The sequence below is a fragment of the Tripterygium wilfordii genome, chromosome 9 (genome assembly GCF_013401445.1).
Source record: "Tripterygium wilfordii isolate XIE 37 chromosome 9, ASM1340144v1, whole genome shotgun sequence".
In the NCBI taxonomy this organism is placed as follows: Eukaryota; Viridiplantae; Streptophyta; class Magnoliopsida; order Celastrales; family Celastraceae; genus Tripterygium; species Tripterygium wilfordii.
In genome coordinates, this window is record NC_052240.1 from 11411656 (window position 1) to 11431449 (window position 19794).

General features: G+C 36.5%; 2 protein-coding genes across 2 annotated transcripts; both read left to right on the plus strand.

Annotated features, from left to right (window-relative positions):
* The first annotated feature begins 630 nt into the window (after positions 1 to 630).
* On the plus strand, positions 631 to 8794 carry LOC120006409 (actin-related protein 2/3 complex subunit 1A-like). Its single transcript, XM_038856436.1, has 16 exons — positions 631 to 870; positions 1152 to 1237; positions 1594 to 1670; positions 1880 to 1974; positions 3374 to 3443; positions 3589 to 3658; positions 4631 to 4704; positions 4841 to 4883; positions 5558 to 5639; positions 5936 to 6024; positions 6142 to 6227; positions 6963 to 7026; positions 7313 to 7419; positions 7880 to 7938; positions 8049 to 8165; positions 8379 to 8794. Exons 1-15 carry the CDS (start codon positions 801 to 803, stop codon positions 8126 to 8128), a joined length of 1152 nt encoding a protein of 383 aa, XP_038712364.1. The 5' UTR covers positions 631 to 800; the 3' UTR covers positions 8129 to 8165; positions 8379 to 8794.
* Positions 8795 to 9800: 1006 nt separating this feature from the next.
* On the plus strand, positions 9801 to 19731 carry LOC120005339 (DNA-directed RNA polymerases IV and V subunit 2). Its single transcript, XM_038854926.1, has 8 exons — positions 9801 to 9957; positions 11235 to 11730; positions 12399 to 12611; positions 13514 to 14397; positions 15672 to 15963; positions 16855 to 17802; positions 18001 to 18272; positions 18974 to 19731. Exons 2-8 carry the CDS (start codon positions 11245 to 11247, stop codon positions 19473 to 19475), a joined length of 3597 nt encoding a protein of 1198 aa, XP_038710854.1. The 5' UTR covers positions 9801 to 9957; positions 11235 to 11244; the 3' UTR covers positions 19476 to 19731.
* The last annotated feature ends 63 nt before the right edge of the window (positions 19732 to 19794 follow it).

Below are 19794 nucleotides of genomic sequence, written 5' to 3' on the forward strand. Positions count from 1 at the left end.
AAAGAGTAAAAAGACATAGCAAAAGGAATTTTTTTTTTAAAAAAAATCATTTATTTGCATATAAAATTCTCAAGATTTTATTGTAGGGGTTACTATTTGAGCCGTGGGTCAAAGCTCTACTCGATGCCTCAAGCGGGCTTGAGCTCCATTTCTGGGGCCTAATTTTGAAAGTCTGGCTCGGCCCGAAGCCCGATTCTCAAAATCGGGCTCGGGTTTAGGCTGGGGCCCCAAAAAGTTGGGTCTGGCCGACCTGACTCCTATTTGGCTGAAGGATGCCTTCTCTTCTTTCACATGCATTTAGCATAAAAAAAAAGGGCTTCTCTTATTTTCTTTGTCTCATTACCTTTTTGGTATTGTACCTTCGTTTTGCCTATTACATTGGGAAGTTGAGGGAAAAAAATATTTTTTAAATAAATCTAATATTTTATAATAGAAGTTTAGTTTAAGAACAAAATCATGCCGCCCTAAAATATACAATACCCATCTATTAATTTGTTTGGATTTGATTTTCTTAGATTTAAAAAAAAAAAAACACCTGTACATTTTGCACTCATTCTTAATTGTTTTTTAATCGACGTTAGCTTTAAGCAAGAGAATTATCATTTTTTTTCTTTTAAAAGGGCATCAATTTTCTGTCGGGTCGGCCTATTTTATTTTTACTGGTTTCGGATCTCACACTCCGCCTGAAGACGATGAGATCTCAGAGTACAATAGATTTGATAGAATAGATCTCTCATAATTCTCTCTTTTCCTCGAAATTTTCTCGCTTCACGCAGGGAACTGGAGCAAGTAGAAAGAAAATGGCGACGATCGAAGCCCACCAGTTTTCTCGGTGCATCACTTGCCATGCTTGGAGCCCTGATCGTTCCAGTAACTTATTTTTCTCTCCCTTCTATGTTTCGGAAAATAAAGTATTCTGAGAAAAACAACATTGATTGATTTGATTATTGTTTTTTTAACCTCAATTACCGTTATTACATTGTTCTGGCTTAGAACATTCTAGCAATAACATCAGAGCTTTTGTCGAAGTACTGAGGAAATTTAGATTGGATATATGTGTAATTGTGATCGCTACAGTATTCAGTTTGGTTAATTACTGTCTCCCAGATATTCTTACATCACGTATTCGTGTGTCTACCTTGTGCTTGTAGTGGTTGCGGTTTGCCCTAATAATAATGAAGTGCACATCTATAGACGGGTACAAGATAACTGGGAGAAGCTCCATGTCCTACAGAAGGTACTTTCTTCGCAAGTCTTTGCTTGAGAGGAAATTCTTTAAATTTTCTAATGCATTTTAAATTCTTTAATGGAATAAATGAGCCACCTTGCCTTGCAACTTTTATGTAAAACCTGTACAAGATTTTTTTTGGATGTATTTAGCAAGTAAGACATCAGCACATTGTTTACTTGCATCTCGGTTTGTTGCGGGGGATAGAGGAACTGTCTTCTTCTTTGTTGATGAATAATAAATTTATCAAAACTACACTCCAAGAATACCTGTCCTACATCAACTGTAAATTAATCATTCTGATTTGTTGTTTTTGAACGGATTTAATTCTTGTAGCTCTCTCTGTTTCCATTTTTCTCTTGCAGCATGACCAAATTGTTTCTGCGGTAGACTGGAGTTGTAGATCAAACAGAATAGTCACTGTATCACATGATCGAAATTCGTGAGTGTCCTTTCGTTTTGAACTTGGTGTAAAATATCTGCAAGAACAGCGTTCTTCTCTCTCTCTTTCTCTTTGTGTGCATGGCTGCATGCTCACACTTAAAATTTATTGTATGCCTTGCACCTTTCAAAGTGTTATATTGCTTTCTCTTCTCATAGTATTGTGTTTAAATTTTTGCTCTGTAACTTCCTTTCTTCTTTGGCTTTAAGATATGTCTGGAACCAAGAAGGACCAGAATGGGTACCAACACTTGTTATCCTCAGGCTAAACCGAGCTGCACTTTGTGTTCAGTGGAGCCCTAGAGGTACTACAACCATACTTCATTTCAATTGTGGTTTCTTCCTATTTTTCTACCTTGGTCTCGTTTATTAGTTGTAAGTTGTAACAAAGGTTATCTACAAGCTTTGGTGTGTCATTTAGAAAATGAATTGGTATTTATTTAAAGCAAATGATAATTAAAGATTTAAACCCATTCCCTCTTGCATTTCACATACTGAGAAAAGCTTTAGTCACTATTACCGTGGTTCAATGGCCTATACACTTGGAGTTACATTCCTTAAGGCTCTGTTTGAGAGATTTTGTGATCAATTTTGGTTGGATTTTGAAGTATTCGTTTTGTTGGTTTTTTAAAGTAAAGCATTTGATTGGTTTGAAACCATACTTGGTAGTAAAGTTTAATGATTGGTTTGGTATGAAACCATGTTTGGGAGCTGAGTTGTGACAGGTTTTTGTTGTCTTTAGAATGATTGAAATACTTATATATGTCTTCCTACCAAAGAAAGAGTAGTACATATGTTGCTTATTTGGCTTATGCAATCCCTTTTTATTTGTATTTTTCCTTGCCACATTTGTGCCTTTACATACTGCATTCTCTTGTACCTCAAAATCCTCAAGCACCTGAACATGTTTGTATAAGCGACCCTTAATCATGATGTTGAAAACACATGGATTTTCTGTAACTGTAACTTGAAAACTAGATTTTGCATTATGGAAGAGTGAGGCTGGCAAGACAAAGGGTAGAATTGGAGGTAGCTGCTGCTGTTCTTCAACGGTGGAGTGTAAGAATGATATGAGTTAAGATAGGGTTAAAGTCTTTAAGGGCACAAATTTCCGAAGAAAACTTAAGGGTAGAATTGAACAGAAATTGTTGAACCTACAAGAACCCATCAATTTGGTGGGTTCACCAAAAACCAACAAAATGCCTCTTACATTGGTTTTCATTTTTTTAGAACCTATCAACGCTAGTGCCAAAAGCTCCCAAACGTTGGTTATAGTCCAACTGACAAAGAACAAATCCATTAAATGCTTACAAACAAATGAAAAATTGACTCCCCAACCGTCCCTAAGTTTGGACATAAATGATGGGCTCAATCTAACAAAGGTTATCACCCATGGCATTGGCTCTTTCATTTAGTTGATTGTACAACACAATGAGTTTGGAAGCTCTACGGGCTTCCTTACTGCAAACAGGGGGAAATTATAACAAAGAGAAGGTGCAAATGTAGACTTCCCAAAGGAATTTGCAAATGCACATCCATGTGCTTTCATGAATCAGGTCCCATTTGCAAATGCAATTCATTTCATTTATCATGAGCAGACCCAGTCGTCATGCTCCATTTTTTATTATTTTTGCACTGCGACATTGTTATATTTAATTTGAAAATATATATTCCTTGTTGTCCATTCATTTGTTCTACTCCCAGAAAACAAATTTGCTGTTGGAAGTGGGGCCAAGACTGTCTGTATATGCTATTATGAGCAGGACAATAACTGGTAATTGACCTGTAACTTGCGGTTTCTCTCATTACTTAACTATTCGTATGTTTTAGGTACCCTTACTTCTATGCTTCCTGCATTTATTTAGGTGGTCTGCGTAGCATTTAATCTCCATTTACTTTTTCTTTATATCCTGTTCCAGGTGGGTTAGTAAACTTATAAGGAAAAGACACGATTCCTCGGTGACAAGCGTAGCTTGGCATCCTAATAATGTACGTATATCCCTACCGTAACTAATACCTTTTGTACAAGGTAGTTCTATGTGCTTGGATGGATTTGCTATTGACTCATCCTATACACCTGGTCATTCTCAAATGGATCTTCTGCATCTATATATCATAATTGGATGTATCCGGGTTCTTTGTCTGTTCAACTAGATGAGTCTTTGTTTTTACGGAACGATCAATGAGCCAATAATTTATAAATAATGTTACTTGGAAGAAAATTTTGGATGTTTTCGATGTGGATACGAAACATTAAGCATAGCTGTGAGTCCTTTTTTTTTCCGATTGTTCGACGAGCGTGGCTAAAACATCTTCCCTTGGAGAAGGTTGGAGTGAACCTTGACCCCTTGAAGCAGTGGTGCTTCTCAAACATAGAAACAATGGAAGTATATTTTCAATGAGAGGAATGACAAGGATATGAAGCAATGCTGGGAATGGAGTGCATAGGTGCAATGCTATCATGAACTGTATTTCCTGTCACAAAATTTGTATTGTAATTTGATTCCTTTATTAAATCATCTTACTATCCAAAAGGATGACTGAAGTGGAGTTCAGCATATGAAATATGAAGAAGGGATAGGCAATATTGAATGTCCTTATTCTTAGACTGTCTCTGAAGGGGTCATTTTGAGCTTGTAGGAAGCAGTCAATAATGAAGAAAGAAAACTCCTATAAATTTCTAGCAAGTCATTGATTTTGTGACACCTTCAGAATCATGATAGCAAGCTATTAAACATACTTGGACATCTTGATCAAGTTACATATTAATATTTTGGATGACTGAATAGCCAATGCATGGTTTTGGTATTTACATACTAATTTTCTCTTCTTCGAAATTGTTTGTGTTGCTTTCCAGTACCTGCCGCTTTCTAGTTTTCTGTTAGCCCCTAAATTACATGCTAATTTGTTAGTTGCTTATTAGCCACTTATTTTTGTCTTGATTCTTAACTCACTGCACAGATTTTTCTTGCGACAACATCTACAGATGGAAAATGCCGAATATTTTCCACCTTTATCAAGGGTGTTGACCAAAGGTGTGCCCAACCTCACTGTAGAGCATTATCTCCCTAGTTTCTTTCCTTTTTCTTCTCTTCCCATTTCCCCTCATTTTCCCACTGATTATTGTCTAAGAACTTCTTCTATTGTGGTCCAATTATGGCAATGGCTTAGGGACTCGAAAGGGGGCTCTTCTTCAGATTCTAAATTTGGGGAGGTCTGATGTCTATTTTATTTCCTTTGTTGGAGCAAAATTATATTGCAGCTTTCTTATTTATGAAAATTTTCTGGGAATTTTCTTTGCCATGTTTCTTACCCAAAATTGTTCACTTTCGTTGTGGATTTACAGTTTTTCCCCCCTTCTTTGGTGGATGTGCTATGTGCTTGAGAAGCAATTTTTCCTCTGAAATAAAATTGTTAAAGGGCAGTTTATCAAACTCGGGTAATACCAAAAATTTGTAGATTGTGAAGCTTCTACAGATGAGGCTGGTCAGCATCATCATAGGCCTATGTGTTGTATTTAGATTAATTATTTAGGCTGCAATCCAGAAACCTCTTGAAATAAATTAAAGCGATTTACTGATGTCCACAATGTGGAAAACAAGAGAGGGAGGAGGGGGGGGGGGGGGGGAAGTTTGAGGAAGAGTAGGGAATGAAAGCAAGCTCATTTTTTTCCAACTTCAACTATTTTTCAACGCAATCAGAGACTGAGGAATCATATAAATTGTGGATAGTTTTATCCATAAATAATTAAATATCATGCTAAATCTGGTATATTACTTTCATGTGTTTATTTGATAGCTAAAATTCTTGTCCTCCCTAAGACAGTGCAATTGGATACGATACTTATTGAAGTAGCATGACCTTATTATTCCCTCTCTGCTGAAACAGCAAATTCTTCAACTGGATCTCTCGTCTTCTTGGGCTTTTGGTGTCAAGTGGTCACCTAGTGGCAATACCTTAGCTTATGTAGGTCAGAAATGTCTCAACCATGTCACTTATTAAGTTTCTGACATTTCCTTATGGTTTGCAGCAATCATTTTAAGGCATTTCCGTTGTTTATTCATTTTATCCATATTGATTTTGTTATAGCCATTGAATTACTGTATGTTAGGCCATTAAATTTTGATTTCAAATGGCTGCCGTTGCCTGAAGTTAAATAGGAAAGCTTGTTCTTACCAACTTTCATGAAGTCCAGGATGTTGAATGTATAAAGCTGACTGAGATGGTTTTTGTCCCTTAATGTGTGTTCCATTGATAATCTCGCAGGTCATAATTCAATGATCTACTTTGTTGATGATGTTGGTCCCTCTCCTTTGGCCCAAAATGTTGCTCTTCGTGATTTGCCTCTCCGTGATGTGGGTCAGCGTCCTCTCTTGTTGGCCATTAAGATTCTAGTTTTGTTTCTCAACTTGTTTGTTACTAACTTGATTTGTAATCTGGTAACTGTGGATCAATGGCATGGCTTGTTTCAGGTCCTATTTGTTTCTGAGAAAATGGTAATAGGTGTTGGATTTGACTGCAATCCAATGGTTTTTGCAGCTGATGAAAGAGGAATATGGTATGTAAAATCATTTATGCTTGTATCTAGATAAAGTTGACATTTACTTATACTTTGTGGTGGGGATCTTGTTGGGTAATATTTAGGGCATGCTTGGAAAGTTTTGTGTACATTTGTTTTTAGTTTTCTGAAAACAATAAAATATGTTTGTTTTAACTTGTTGAAGAAAAACACTTCTTTAGTTCTTGAAGACAAAAATCTTAAAATATATTAAGATGTTTTCATCTGTTATGTTACTTGGAGCGCCTTGGGAGTTGTTATCAAAACACCTCCTTTTGCCAAACACAATTTATTTTTTTCTTCTCAAAATTATTCCTAATTAGTACTCCTGAAAAGTTTTCAAAAACTAGTTTTTTAAAACCCAGCCAAACATGCCCTTAAGAATCACATGTTCATGCTGTGCTTTTTCCAAGGATATTGAAAAAAAAGTGTTGAGTCTTCATTCAACTTCTAGTCAACCACGATCTTTAGCTCCCTGCAGATTTATGTCACATGAGTTAGTTCCCACTTCCCATACTCTTTGAGAAGTACTTATTTTAGAGAATGGTGTCTTACCTTTTTCTCTATGTTTTGGACGGGGCCCAATTGAGGTTGAGATTCACTTTTATAAATTATGCAGTCCTCTCGTTATAAATCTCTGATATGATTTTCTTTGGGCATTGTAGCTCATACTTCTGTGTCCTAACTTTGTTATTTTTCTGATTAATGCTGTAATCTCCATGCTTTGTTCCCCAGGAGTTTTGTCAGGTTCCTTGGTGAAAGGAAATCAGTGTCTTCAGGTTCAAAATATGGTTCTCAGGTATTTGCATGATATAAGCCAACGCTAATTTTTTGACATTGTAGCTGAAACTTGAGTTGGTGAAAATATGTCCTTGTCAATTTGAAGCCTTAGCGGCTTTTGGAAATGCATAGCCATAGATGTTATGGTGATGTTGATCATTATGCAATCATCCGAGTACATGAAAATATCTGGCTCAAAGATGTGATATGGACTTTGATTGGAAACTAGAGGCCATATAAGTTGAGTTATTTCCCTGTTGTCAATTATGATGCTGAGTTTCTTTTTCATTTTTCTTTCTAAACAGTTCTCTGAAGCATTTGGGAAATTATATGGCCAATCTAAGCAAGGACTGAGCAATGACGCAATGGAACCTTCAAGGCCACGTGGAGGCATTCACGAGAACTGCATAAAGTACTATAGTAGTTCACAATTCTCTGTTGTCATTACCTTTATTGGTCTTTTTTATATATAAAAAAAAAACCCTCTCTTTCTTCCTTTTCTTGAGGTTCTCTATTAGATACGTTTTGCCATGCCAACTTCTATGTACCTTAGGTTGGCCTCACTGTACTTTGATATTGCTCGTCTACCTCACCTGCGTAATCAATTGACATAGAATAATGCTTGAGACCCCCAAAATTTGACACCCCCAAAAGACCCCCATTTAATGTGGAGGGTTGGATGTGAAGTGGACCCTACATGTGTGTTTTTAATCAATGACTATTTTAATGTCACATAGATTTGGGGATTTTTGGGGGTCTCTAGCATTGTTCATTGACATAATGAGTGATAACCAATAATTACGATGTGACTAGGATACTTTTAGCTGTATGAGACTTGTAATGCATATTGTTTCATTTTGTGGCAATTGCAGTTGCATTGTGCCTCTTAGTGAGGCTGGCAGTTCCAGAACAATGCGCTTTAGCACTTCAGGTCAGTGAAGAGGGAAAAAAATGCTAGTGACCAAAAATATATTTGCAGAAAATACATTGTTATTTGCTATTAAGGCCACACTTTGTTGATATTTGCATGTTAAATGGCAGGATTGGATGGAAAAGTAGTTATATGGGATCTGGAGAACCAAGAAGATCTATCTGAATATTTTGAAGCATTGAAGTTATAGCGATACGTTGCCCACATAGAAACAAAAAGTCATCATGGTACAGTTTGTTTAAGACATTGCTGAACTATATTTGGATTTTTGGATGCAGGGATTTGGCCGGTATATTAATTGTTTTATGAGATTGATTTCTTTTGGAAAAAATGCCCAGACCATAACTAAATATCAATTTAAGTTGAAGGGTTTCTTGTAACATTTACGCCTTTGCAGTTTGCATTGTATATCATCACTCCAACTTATGTTTGTCTTTCAGAAATTTGCTCTGCTCTTGCTGGAGATGATGTTTCATCAATATCAATATTAAGCTCATGCACTTGCATTTGGTTTAGGCTACCCTGTTGTACCAAGTGCAGGCCTTTGCCGTGCAGTCACCGGTGAATGGTCTGTGAGTGTAAGGGTTGTTTTTTTCATTTTGAAAAGACCACAAACATGTTTATGGTACTAGTAGAAATTAACTAGAGGAGTTGGAAAAGATCAATTAAAACTCATATGGACGAATTTGGAATGGGCAGTGCCACTGAAGCTTCTACCTTTCAGGTTGAATTTCTTTCCAAGAAATGATAGTGGTGGTGTTTTGTAGTAGTAGTAATGATTTGCTTTCATATGTTACTTTTCTTGTAAGCTAATTTTTATCCTATGTATTTATTATATACATAACTCTTGGCACAATTTATCAGTCCATTCAAACCATGCAATTCTCACTTACTCTGAGTAGTGTCCTTGACATAAAACATTGAAATAGCTTCCTATATGTTTGTACAGATGGGCATAGATATGTTCTTGGAGGCGTATTTTAAGTGTGCAAATTAGGTGCGCATAAGAGAATTCTTATATATATATATATATATATATAGATATATATTAAAAAGATTAATGAAAATCCCTATGAAGTAAATCATTTTAGTAAGATAAATTTTGATGTCTAATAGTAGATCTATAAAATCGAGCTTAAGTAATGAAACCCACGGATGACATGTAATATTCACAAATCACATGGATTGATTTTTGACCCCACTAATATTTTCGGTATATGAATATTTTGTTGGGGCAACAACCAATAGATTTAATCTTGCAAACTTATCAATAAATGGGTAGAGTCCATTAGTCTGGTAAACTATAAACTATAACTAACGTATTTTAAACTTTTAAGGCCATAACTAATAACTTATCATATGGAGTGAGCTTTCACACTTTTGTTGTGTTTGTGGATTGTAACTTAGTAAGTCCGAGATCATATATGAGACATGAGCATTTGAGATTGAGCCGTTATGATTTTGCTTGAAAGTTTTCATTTTGTTTCTTGAACAATAATTTACTCTCAAAATATAAAATCATCGACAACAGTTATAAATTAGTTTTCAATTATTACTAACCTTGTACTATAATATTTTGATTTTTAATGTTTTTCATATTTTTATTTTGAAGACATAATTAATAAATAATTAGAGAAAAATTTCCCCAGACCCCTGCAAATTTTTTTGGTTTCTGTACAAACCCGACCCCATATATTTGGGAGACTGGGTCCGCCCCTGAGCGGGGTGTTAGCCACTTGGGAGTGCAATTAGGAGGGGTAAATATGGAATCTTATGGCTTGTAAAGTCTGTCCCTTTCAGGTAAAAGAGTAAAAACGGAGGGGTAAATATGGAATCTTGGGGCTTGTAAAGTCTGTCCCATTCAGGTAAAACCGTAAAAGAGTCAAAGCGGCTTTTCGTTCTTCACTCTTCAGTAATTCCTTGCTGTGCTGCGAAAGTCTTGAGATCGTCTCTCATATCGCAAACCCTTAACGTGACTGCGTTTCGGTTACTGGTCTTACTCCACAAGCTCATTATTCGGTAAGATTTTGTTTTGATTACTTCATGATTTTCTGGGTCATCTCTCCCTTTTTTTTTTTCACAATGTGGATTTGAGTTCATTATGGTTTATGGGCATTTGCTTTTTCTTCCTTAGTTTGTTTTTTTGATGATTTTCTTACTATTTTCGACGTGTTAATCGGCATTTATGATTGTTTTTACTTAGCTTGAAATTTGGCTTCCTCGGCATGCATTGACTACATTAGCTTGAAAACAACCACTTTGGATGATTTAGGGCAAAACCCAGTAATATTTTTTTTATTTTTCGTTTTGTATTTTCGCAACAACTTTGAGAAAAGGCTAAACCCTGATGCATTTAACTGTTGGAGTTTTTGTTGGCATTTTTGGTTCTTGTTTCCTTAAGATTGTAGAGGATTTTTGGGTTTTATGTCAAAATTGGTACGTTTGATGTTCTTTCCTTCAAAGTCTTCTCCTTTCCTTCAAAAGCTTGTTTGTTTCCTTCCTTATCAACCAGCAAATGATTAGAGACAGGCAGGCCGAACTGCCTGGCTGTAGCCCTTCTAACCCAAGAAACCTCTTAACACCTGCAATGCTTCATTCCAGATTCTCACTGATTTCTCTTACGCCTTACACAAGAACCTTCTGTTTGCCTTCCAGAATGATGTATATAAACTTTGACATTGAAGAATCCATTTGTACTTTCCTCAGTAGCCTGTCACCTGCTGTTATATCAGGGTGGTAGTTGTGTATATGCTTGCATGGAACTGAGCGAACAAATTGATCTCTCATTTCATTGCATCTCTGGTAAAAGTTAGTAATTCCATTTTTAAAGGAAGTTGTTCTCAATGGTTCTCACCATTTGTTATTCAAGAAGTGGCTTCTGTCATTCCATCATTGTCTAATTTTTCTGGTGAATTGCATGTTGAAATTATGGTAGTTAAGAGTTACTGGATGATGCAATTAGAAGCACTGTCTCAGAATAAATTTGTTGGTTCTGGAACCTGGAGTTGCTGAAATCACATAGAAAAAGAATATTGGTCTATAATTATGGAGTAGAACTAACCCAAATATGCTCTAGAAACAACAGCAAGAGAGCAACCCACAAAGGCTCTAGATACAGCAGTTCTTGCTTTAGAATAATCTTATTGAACAGTATGAATGAGTGGCCTTTTTTCCCCTTGTTCTTCAGTTTTCTATTCCACTTGTTTTTTTGATTAAGGGTTTAAATTTTTTCATGTGGTGTATCTTTCATTTATCGATTTGTTATTTGACCTGCTTTTCTTTAATTCTATTCTCAGAATCTGTTTAATGGCTGAATCATCAGTTGCCAAAGAATTCATGGATATGAATAGTGGGGGAGAGAAATTATCTAACGGATCGAAAATGATGGATCTAGATGATTATGACGACGACGATGATGATATTGGCTATTCCATCCTAAGTGATTTGGGAGAACAGACTTTGACGGCATTCTGTAGAAAGGCAGCAGCGTCATTTTTTGATGAGTACGGTCTGATCAGTCATCAGATCAACTCCTACAATGACTTCATCAACAATAGTCTTCAGAGTGTCTTTGATTCCTTTGGCGATATCATAGTCCAGCCTGGATATGACCCATCAAAGAAAGGGGAGAACGAATGGAGGCATGCTTCTGTGAGCTTTGGAAAGGTCACCCTTGATCGGCCAAGCTTCTGGGCCGGAACAGAAGGGAATGAGCTAAAAATGCTTCCCAGACACGCAAGACTACAGAATATGACCTATTCATCGAAGATGAAAGTGGAAGTTCGTGTGCAGGTGAATAAGTTTCTTTTTCTAATCTCCATTCAGACATTTTTGTCTTTCCATTTTAGTTAGGAAGAATAGTGAATCTGTCTTTACTTTTCTCTAAAAGCCTTTCTCAGGGAACATTTTTGATCTTATGAAGTTATCCTCCCTGAAATTTTTGGTTTGCACTTTCTTGGTGCTTTAATAAATTTTTTCATTCAAAAAAAAAAAAAGTGATTAGAGTTGCTTCATTTGACTTTTAATCTCGTTGCAGTTGCTTCCAAGTTGCAACTATTGGTTAGAACTTTCTTTTGATTCGTTGATGGTGTTTGCGGTCAACATTGCACCTTTTTAAATACAAGTCCTTTATCCATTGTTTTTTTTCCCTATAATGATCAATGATGTGGGAGTTCTGTTGAGGTGGAACTCTTGTGTCCTTTCAAAAAAAATTATAAAAAAAATCATTTCAAAAAATGGTGGAACTCTTGTTAAATGCCTATAAACTTCTTTTTTAACTCCTTCATTGGTTGGTCTTTTGTTTGATATGATAGGCACTTCATCTTATTCATGAACTCTATTTTGAAAGATTTTACATTTGAATATCTGAATTGTCATAGTACCAATTATTTATAATCTATTTATTCTTTTTTGGAGTCATTTACGAGCAGATTTGACGTTTCTTCATTGTAATTTCTCAGGTATATACAGAAAAGCTCGTTAGAAGTGATAAATTTAAAACTGGAAAGGAGCAATATCTTGAAAGGCATGTTCTCAGTGATGACACCACAAATATTATAATTGGGAGGATTCCTGTGATGGTGAATTCTGAACTTTGTTGGATGAAAGATGCCGAGAAAGCTGATTGTGATTTTGATCATGGAGGCTATTTCTTGATCAAGGGTGCTGAGAAGGTGAGTTTGAAGTTTCCTTTTTATATTTTCCCCTTTCAGTGCCTTGCATCGTGGTTACTGATTTACTATATTGTTCTCGCTTTACTTTCAATTGTTAATAGCACGTGTGTGATATTCTGGATTTTTCGTTCTTTGAAGAATCTAAATCAAACTGAAAAGTAGACATGTCACCAGTTTTAATTTTAGAAATGGTCTCCTTAAATTCTCACGTTATTAAGTACCAGATATTCAAACTGGTTAACTATTTGGAAATCATTGCATGAAACTGTCTATGTATCTCAGCATGTATGTGTTATTCAAAAAGAAAAAGAAGAGAGTTCAGCATGTATATTTACTGTATGTCCGAGAACCTGGATCCGAATTTTTTTGGTGCTTCAATCCTGTGTTTTACTTTGTACCATGGGTACCAATTCTTGTGACATCATTTTTTTAGTGCTGCATGTTGTTAATCACATAAATGCTTGACTTTACAAGGTGGTGCAAAGCAAGCAAGTCACATGATAGATAAGCTTAATGCTATCAAAGAAATTCCTGTCAGAAACATTACTCCAAAGTTTTACAGTGCGAAGCCAATTATCCATGAAGTAATCAAAAGAAGTTTCCTTGTCTTCGAAGATCTGTTGCTCCTCCCCTTCCAGACTAGGCTACAGATAGCCATTGGCATAAGCTGTATAATACACGTTGGTTTTGTTTCTGGACCAAAACTCGACCGTCTGAATTGCTTTTGACAGTTTTATTCTCTAAAGAAGATACAAAACAACTAGAAATTGACTTGTCTTTGCGAAAATAGTTTGTTATTTTCTATATTCATCATCAGGGACATAGCTAGAATACTCACCAATTTATAATTCATTTTATCTTGTCATATAGACATTCGTGACACATATGCCTTGTTTATGCAGGTATTTATAGCACAAGAGCAAAGTTGTTTAACACGACTTTGGATCTCAAACATTCAGGGCTGGACAGTGGCATATAGGTCAGAGTTCAAGAGAAACAGATTGATTGTTCGAATAGTAGAAATTCCCGAAATTGAAAATATTAAAGGAGGAAAGAAAGTCCTCAATGTATATTTTTTGTCGACGGAGATCCCTTTATGGATACTGTTTTTTGCTCTGGGGGTCTCATCAGACCGAGAAGTTGTCGATTTGATCGACTTTAAAAGTGAAGATGCCAACGTAGTGAATTTACTCTTTGCGTCTATATATGATGCTGATAAGAACTGTGATGACTTCCGTAGAGAGAAGAAAGCTCTTAACCATGTTGAGAAGCTGATAAAAGGTACCCAATTTCCACCCGTGGAGAGTATTGAGGAGTGTATTAATATGTATCTATTTCCAAACCTCCGTGGCTTAAGACAGAAGGCTTGCTTTCTTGGATATGTGGTTAAGTGTCTATTACAGGCCCGTACTGGCTTAAGAAAATGTGATAACAGAGATAGTTTTAGAAACAAGAGGTTGGATTTATCTTGTGAGTTGCTCAAAAGGGAGCTGAAATTGCATATTGGACATGCACAGAAACGCATGGTAAAGGCTTTGCAGAGAGACCTTTATGGAGATCGTATGGTACGACCTATTGAACACTATCTGGATGCATCCATCATCACCAATGGTCTCTCGAGAGCATTCTCAACTGGAGCATGGTCACATCCCTTTAAGAGGATGGAAAGAATTTCTGGTGTTGTGGCAAATGTTGGTCGTGCAAATCCATTGCAAACAATGGTTGGTTCAAGGAAAACGCGACAGCAGGTTCTGTACACAGGAAAGGTTGGGGATGCCAGATATCCGTAAGTCATCTTCAACTCATTTTACATTTTTAACCCTCTATGGTGTTCTTATGCATAGCAATTCGTGAGTTATGCTGTAATCTACTTGATGGAGTGACGTGATGCCTATTTTGTTACTTTTGATGCTTGGATTATTGTTCTAACAATTTCCTGCACAATTATACGCCAGTCCAAGTTAATCTTGTTGCTACAACAATCATTGCTAGATAAAATCTTTTCCTCCTTTGTGCATTGACTAGCTGAGAACTTCCCTGCTTGTATAAGAAATTAAACTAAGGTTTAGGTAAACAAGATGCTAGGTTCATTTAACAAAGTTCTGCTCTGTTCATGAGGTCGCCAGTCGAACTGCTTTTAGACTATGTAAGTTCATTGTGGGTTTAAATGTAAGGTCATGGATTGGTTCAAGGAATGGATCTGTTCCGATAAGATTTATGCAGAAAAGGGGAGATTTCATTTCACATGAGTATTGAAAATAAAGTTCTAATTGAATAATACCACACAACTGCCATTCATGGTGTGCTAGTTAGTACTTGAACCCAAATAACTGATTTATCTTTAATTTTTGTATGGAAAATGCTAAATTAATCTAAATAACTACATGTGCATTAATATTTTGGTTGAAAATGCATAATATTCTCAGGAAGGATGCCAATTCTTTAAATTATGAGGTTAAATTTGCACAATTACAATTTCTATGGTGGTGTGAACACTGTTTATGACCATCACACTCAGTCAAACCTGGGGATTGATGGTCACAGAGCTCAGGGAAAATTTTGAACTTGGTTAAGCGATTAAATATTTTAATGGCATCATAGTCTTCAAGAACACTCTGTAGACTGATAAACGCAGAAGGGATGATTGGCTGATGGGCTGTATGAGCATTCAGAAACTTGGTTCAAAAAAATGAAGTTCTTGTACATAGTATCAAAATTTTTAGTGATATTGACCCTCGTTGGCTTTTTGAGTTTCTGTCGTGCAGTTTCATATCTAGCTATTAATTTCTTTATTGGTTTCTATGTCATCTAAGTGAAAATAATGATGGGTGATATACCTTACCATTAAACTAAAGGAATTTTTTGCTTTGGCACAATCTATACACGTATCTTATAACTTGTTTACATAAAAGGTTTGATGTACTAATTCTTGTTTGCTCTAGTGCGTATGCATATTTGATCCTTCAACTGATTGAATTATCTATTCATCTTAATCCTAGGAGTTAGATTTTTTGGGTTAGATGCCTTAAAACCTTCTTATAATATAATTTTCTTGTGCAGACACCCATCTCATTGGGGTAAAGTTTGTTTTCTCTCAACCCCAGATGGTGAAAATTGTGGGCTTGTGAAAAATATGTCCATGACAGGACTTGTTAGCACAAGCATATTGGAGCCTCTAGTTGAGAAACTATTTGAATCTGGAATGGATAAACTGGTAGAGGATGATTTTGCTTCGCTGCATGGAAAGGATAAAGTTTTTCTAAATGGGGATTGGGTTGGAGTTTGTAAAGACTCCCATTCGTTTGTTGCTGAGCTAAGAAGTAAGAGGCGCAGGAAGGAGCTGCCACATCAGGTTCTCTATGTTTCATTCCATTAGTGATTTCAAGATGATTTTTTTGATAAGTGTTTTTTTAAAATTAATATTATTTAAATTATGGAATGCTAGTCATTTTTATTTTATAATGTTGAGGTGATTGGTTGAACATCATGTCAAAATATCATGCAAGTGATGACTTATTAATCTTGCAATGCTTGGGATTGAATGATTTTCTGAACATTTAGAAATTAGACATGAAATAATTGACATTGAATTTTAACTGTGATTTAGATGTGACAAGATCCCATTCTTACTGTAAAGGCCTTGCTTCTGTGTTTTATATTGATAAATTGATTGCTTGCTTCTCCTGTCTTAGCCTTATAAAACCTGTGCTGTTCTAGCTTGAAATTTGAACCTTTTTATTAACGTGTAGCTCCATATAATTTCTCAGTATTTGTTGACCTTATCTGCAACTGGAATTTCATGTCTTATCAGCTATTGATGCAATTATCATCATGTGCGATTGTTTTTGTTACTGCTTGCATATTGAAAAAAGAAAATGTAATTTGACTAACAGTTTTCTTAGACAGACTTTAGAATCGAGGTGTTATATTCTGATTTTGTGACTTTAAGACACCCTAATGTAATATTAACAAGTGATCCAAACTATTCTTCTTATGGTTAAACTATTCCCTCCCTCCAGGACCATACGAAAAGGGTAGAACTTTTGATTATTCTATTCTCTCTCACCTTCAGAACTATGATGGAGAGACCTCTTCTGTGAAAATAAATAGCATTGCCTTCACCAGAAAGGGAAGGGGAAAGAGAATAAATATAAATTATTTTTTTATGATTGAGTTTATATATTTTTTCCCTTTCCCATTTTCATTGCTTTCTTGACCTTTCAGTTGTGGTTTTCTCCTCTAGATTGAAATTAAAAGAGATGAACAGCAGCAAGAAGTACGCATATTCTCTGATGCTGGAAGGATCCTACGTCCTCTTTTGGTTGTCGAGAATTTGAACAAGATAAAATCCTTTAAAGGTGAAAACTACACGTTCCAGAATCTTATGGACAGGGGGATAGTGGAGCTTGTTGGGCCTGAAGAGGAAGAGGATTGTCTTACTGCATGGAGCATTAAGCACCTGTTGATGGAAGTTGAGAAGCAAACGATCAAGTATACCCACTGTGAACTTGATATGTCATTTCTATTAGGTTTGAGTTGTGGGATTATTCCATTTGCAAATCATGATCATGCGAGGAGGGTGCTTTACCAAGCTCAGAAGCATTCTCAACAGGCTATTGGATTTTCGACAACGAATCCTAACATTAGGGTGGATGCTTTGTCTCACCAATTACACTATCCCCAAAGGCCCCTTTTTCGAACTGTGGCCTCTGATTGTCTTGGAAAGCCAGGATATCCACTTGGTCATAATGGAATAATGCCAAAGCCAGAGTACTTCAATGGCCAGAATGCAATTGTTGCAGTGAATGTTCACTTGGGATACAACCAGGAGGATTCTCTGGTAATGAATCGAGCATCATTACAGCGTGGTATGTTCCGATCTGAGCACATCAGAAGTTACAAGGCCGATGTTGACAATAAGGAACTATCAGAAAAGAGGAAAAATATTGAGGATTCTGTGAATTTTGGAAAGATAGAAAGTAAAATTGGACGTGTTGATAGCCTGGATGATGATGGATTTCCTTCCATTGGTGCTAACCTGCAAAGTGGTGATATTATAATTGGCAGGTTTGCAGAATCTGGTGCTGATCATAGTATCAAACTTAAGCACACAGAGAGGGGTATGGTTCAGAAAGTAGTATTATCTTCTAATGATGATGGAAAGAATTTTGCTGTAGTATCTTTGAGACAGGTAGATTTCAATATTATTGCCCGTGAATCAGTTGACAAATCAATTTTCTAGTACATAATATTACATTTTTGGTTTCTTTTGCGCTGAAAGCACTTCATGTATCTGTGCATTGGGAGGTGCAGTATGATTTCTAAATGTGAACATTTTGCAAGATAGAAACTAGATGATGATGATAATAGTACTTTCTCTGTGTTGTAGGTTCGTTCCCCAACTCTTGGAGACAAGTTTTCAAGTATGCATGGTCAGAAAGGTGTGCTAGGATTTTTAGATCATCAAGAGAACTTTCCTTTCACCATACAAGGGATAGTTCCAGATATTGTGATAAATCCACATGCATTTCCTTCACGGCAAACTCCTGGTCAACTATTAGAGGCTGCTCTAGGGAAAGGGATAGCTTGTGGAGGGTCAATGAGATATGCCACTCCCTTCTCCGCCCTTTCTGTTGATGCCATCTCAGAACAGCTTCACAGGTAGCTATTTGCATATAAAGTTACTACTCTTTTAACTCGAGTTTGGGCAATATTTGCAAGACGAGTAAAATAGTTATGATTAAACATGTTTTTTGTTTTTGGTTGTGGAGCCGTTCACTTTATCTTTCAGGAGTGATTCCTGTGGTAAATTTGGATAGGAAGAATGAATTTGATAAAAGATAAATGCATCATGATCATTTAAGGCAAATAGGAAGAAAAGTTGGCTATCATTTTTAGTAAGTTAATTACGCGTGCACATTTGAAAATACAAATAGAATTGAAGTCCAATTTTTTTTGCAAAAACAGATAATATCAAGAATCCTAGTAGATTCTGCCATGTGAAGAAAACTTCATGATAGATCATTTTTAGTTGCTATTAGATCCTTCCATGTTCAAGTAAGGAAGTCAGCTAGTATACTATCAGATTTTGGGAGAATAATGACTTCCAGTGGTTCTCCACTGGACCGCTGTTCTATCTGTTGCTTTATATAGGTTTTTGGACTGCTTAATCTCTGAAGGTTATCGTGTATTTCTCTTTTGGTTCAGGTTTTGTGACTTGTGAGCCCCACTAGAGACCCTTTCCAGATTGTATTATTATAGTTTAAGATCACCCTTTTTGTTATTATTTTTCAACCTTTGATATTTTGTTTCTATACTTTTGCAAGTTATTGTGGTGGTGATTCATTCTTCTGAGTTGGCAGGGCTGGATTTTCAAGATGGGGAAAAGAAAGAGTTTATAGTGGCCGAACTGGGGAAATGATTCGTTCACTCATATTTATGGGCCCCACATTCTACCAGCGTTTGGTCCACATGGCTGAAGACAAAGTGAAATTCCGCAACACAGGTCCAGTTCACCCGCTGACTCGACAGCCAGTTGCCGATCGTAAGCGTTTTGGTGGGGTCAAGTTCGGTGAGATGGAGCGGGACTGCCTCATAGCCCATGGTGCGTCAGCCAACTTACACGAGCGCTTATTTACCCTCAGCGACTCTTCCCAAATGCACATTTGCCAGAACTGTAAGAGTGTTGCGAATGTGATTCAGCGAGCTGTGAGTAGCGGACGGAAAATCAGAGGTCCTTACTGCCGTATCTGTGAGTCAGCTGATGATATTGTTAAGGCTAATGTACCATATGGCGCGAAGTTGTTGTGCCAGGAGCTTTTTAGCATGGGCATTGGACTGAAGTTTGACACCGAGCTCTGCTGATAAGAGCTGTGCTGGTTTCTACAAGTCTGCCATAACTTTGTACGTAAAACTCAATGTTCTATGGTACGTGACCTATCTAGTCAAGTAGTACTTCGTATTAGAACTCAATGTTCCCTGGTTAGTGATCTAGTCATCAACTCGCGCTCAGGGCTGAATTAGTCAGCTGGAGATCAATGGATGTTTCACTTTTTTGTAACTTCATCTGGATTTGCCTTGAAATGGACTCTCGTTGGGGATGCGCATTCTTGCCTTATTATGTCGTCTTTGTATAGTTCTTAAATTTTCTCTTCCCCATTGTTTTCTGACAGGATTTCCAAAC

What these genes read in the sequence shown, in the direction of transcription:
- LOC120006409 (XM_038856436.1), top strand. Translation starts at nt 801, where the DNA reads ATGGCGACGATCGAAGCCCACCAGTTTTCTCGGTGCATCACTTGCCAT. An exon ending in TAGCTTGGCATCCTAATAAT is followed by an intron (nt 3,659 to 4,630) that starts GTACGTATATCC and finishes CTCACTGCACAG; the next exon opens with ATTTTTCTTGCGACAACATC. An exon ending in ATTCACGAGAACTGCATAAA is followed by an intron (nt 7,420 to 7,879) that starts GTACTATAGTAG and finishes TGGCAATTGCAG; the next exon opens with TTGCATTGTGCCTCTTAGTG.
- LOC120005339 (XM_038854926.1), top strand. Translation starts at nt 11,245, where the DNA reads ATGGCTGAATCATCAGTTGCCAAAGAATTCATGGATATGAATAGTGGG. An exon ending in GGAAGGAGCTGCCACATCAG is followed by an intron (nt 15,964 to 16,854) that starts GTTCTCTATGTT and finishes TTTCTCCTCTAG; the next exon opens with ATTGAAATTAAAAGAGATGA. An exon ending in ATCTCAGAACAGCTTCACAG is followed by an intron (nt 18,273 to 18,973) that starts GTAGCTATTTGC and finishes CTGAGTTGGCAG; the next exon opens with GGCTGGATTTTCAAGATGGG.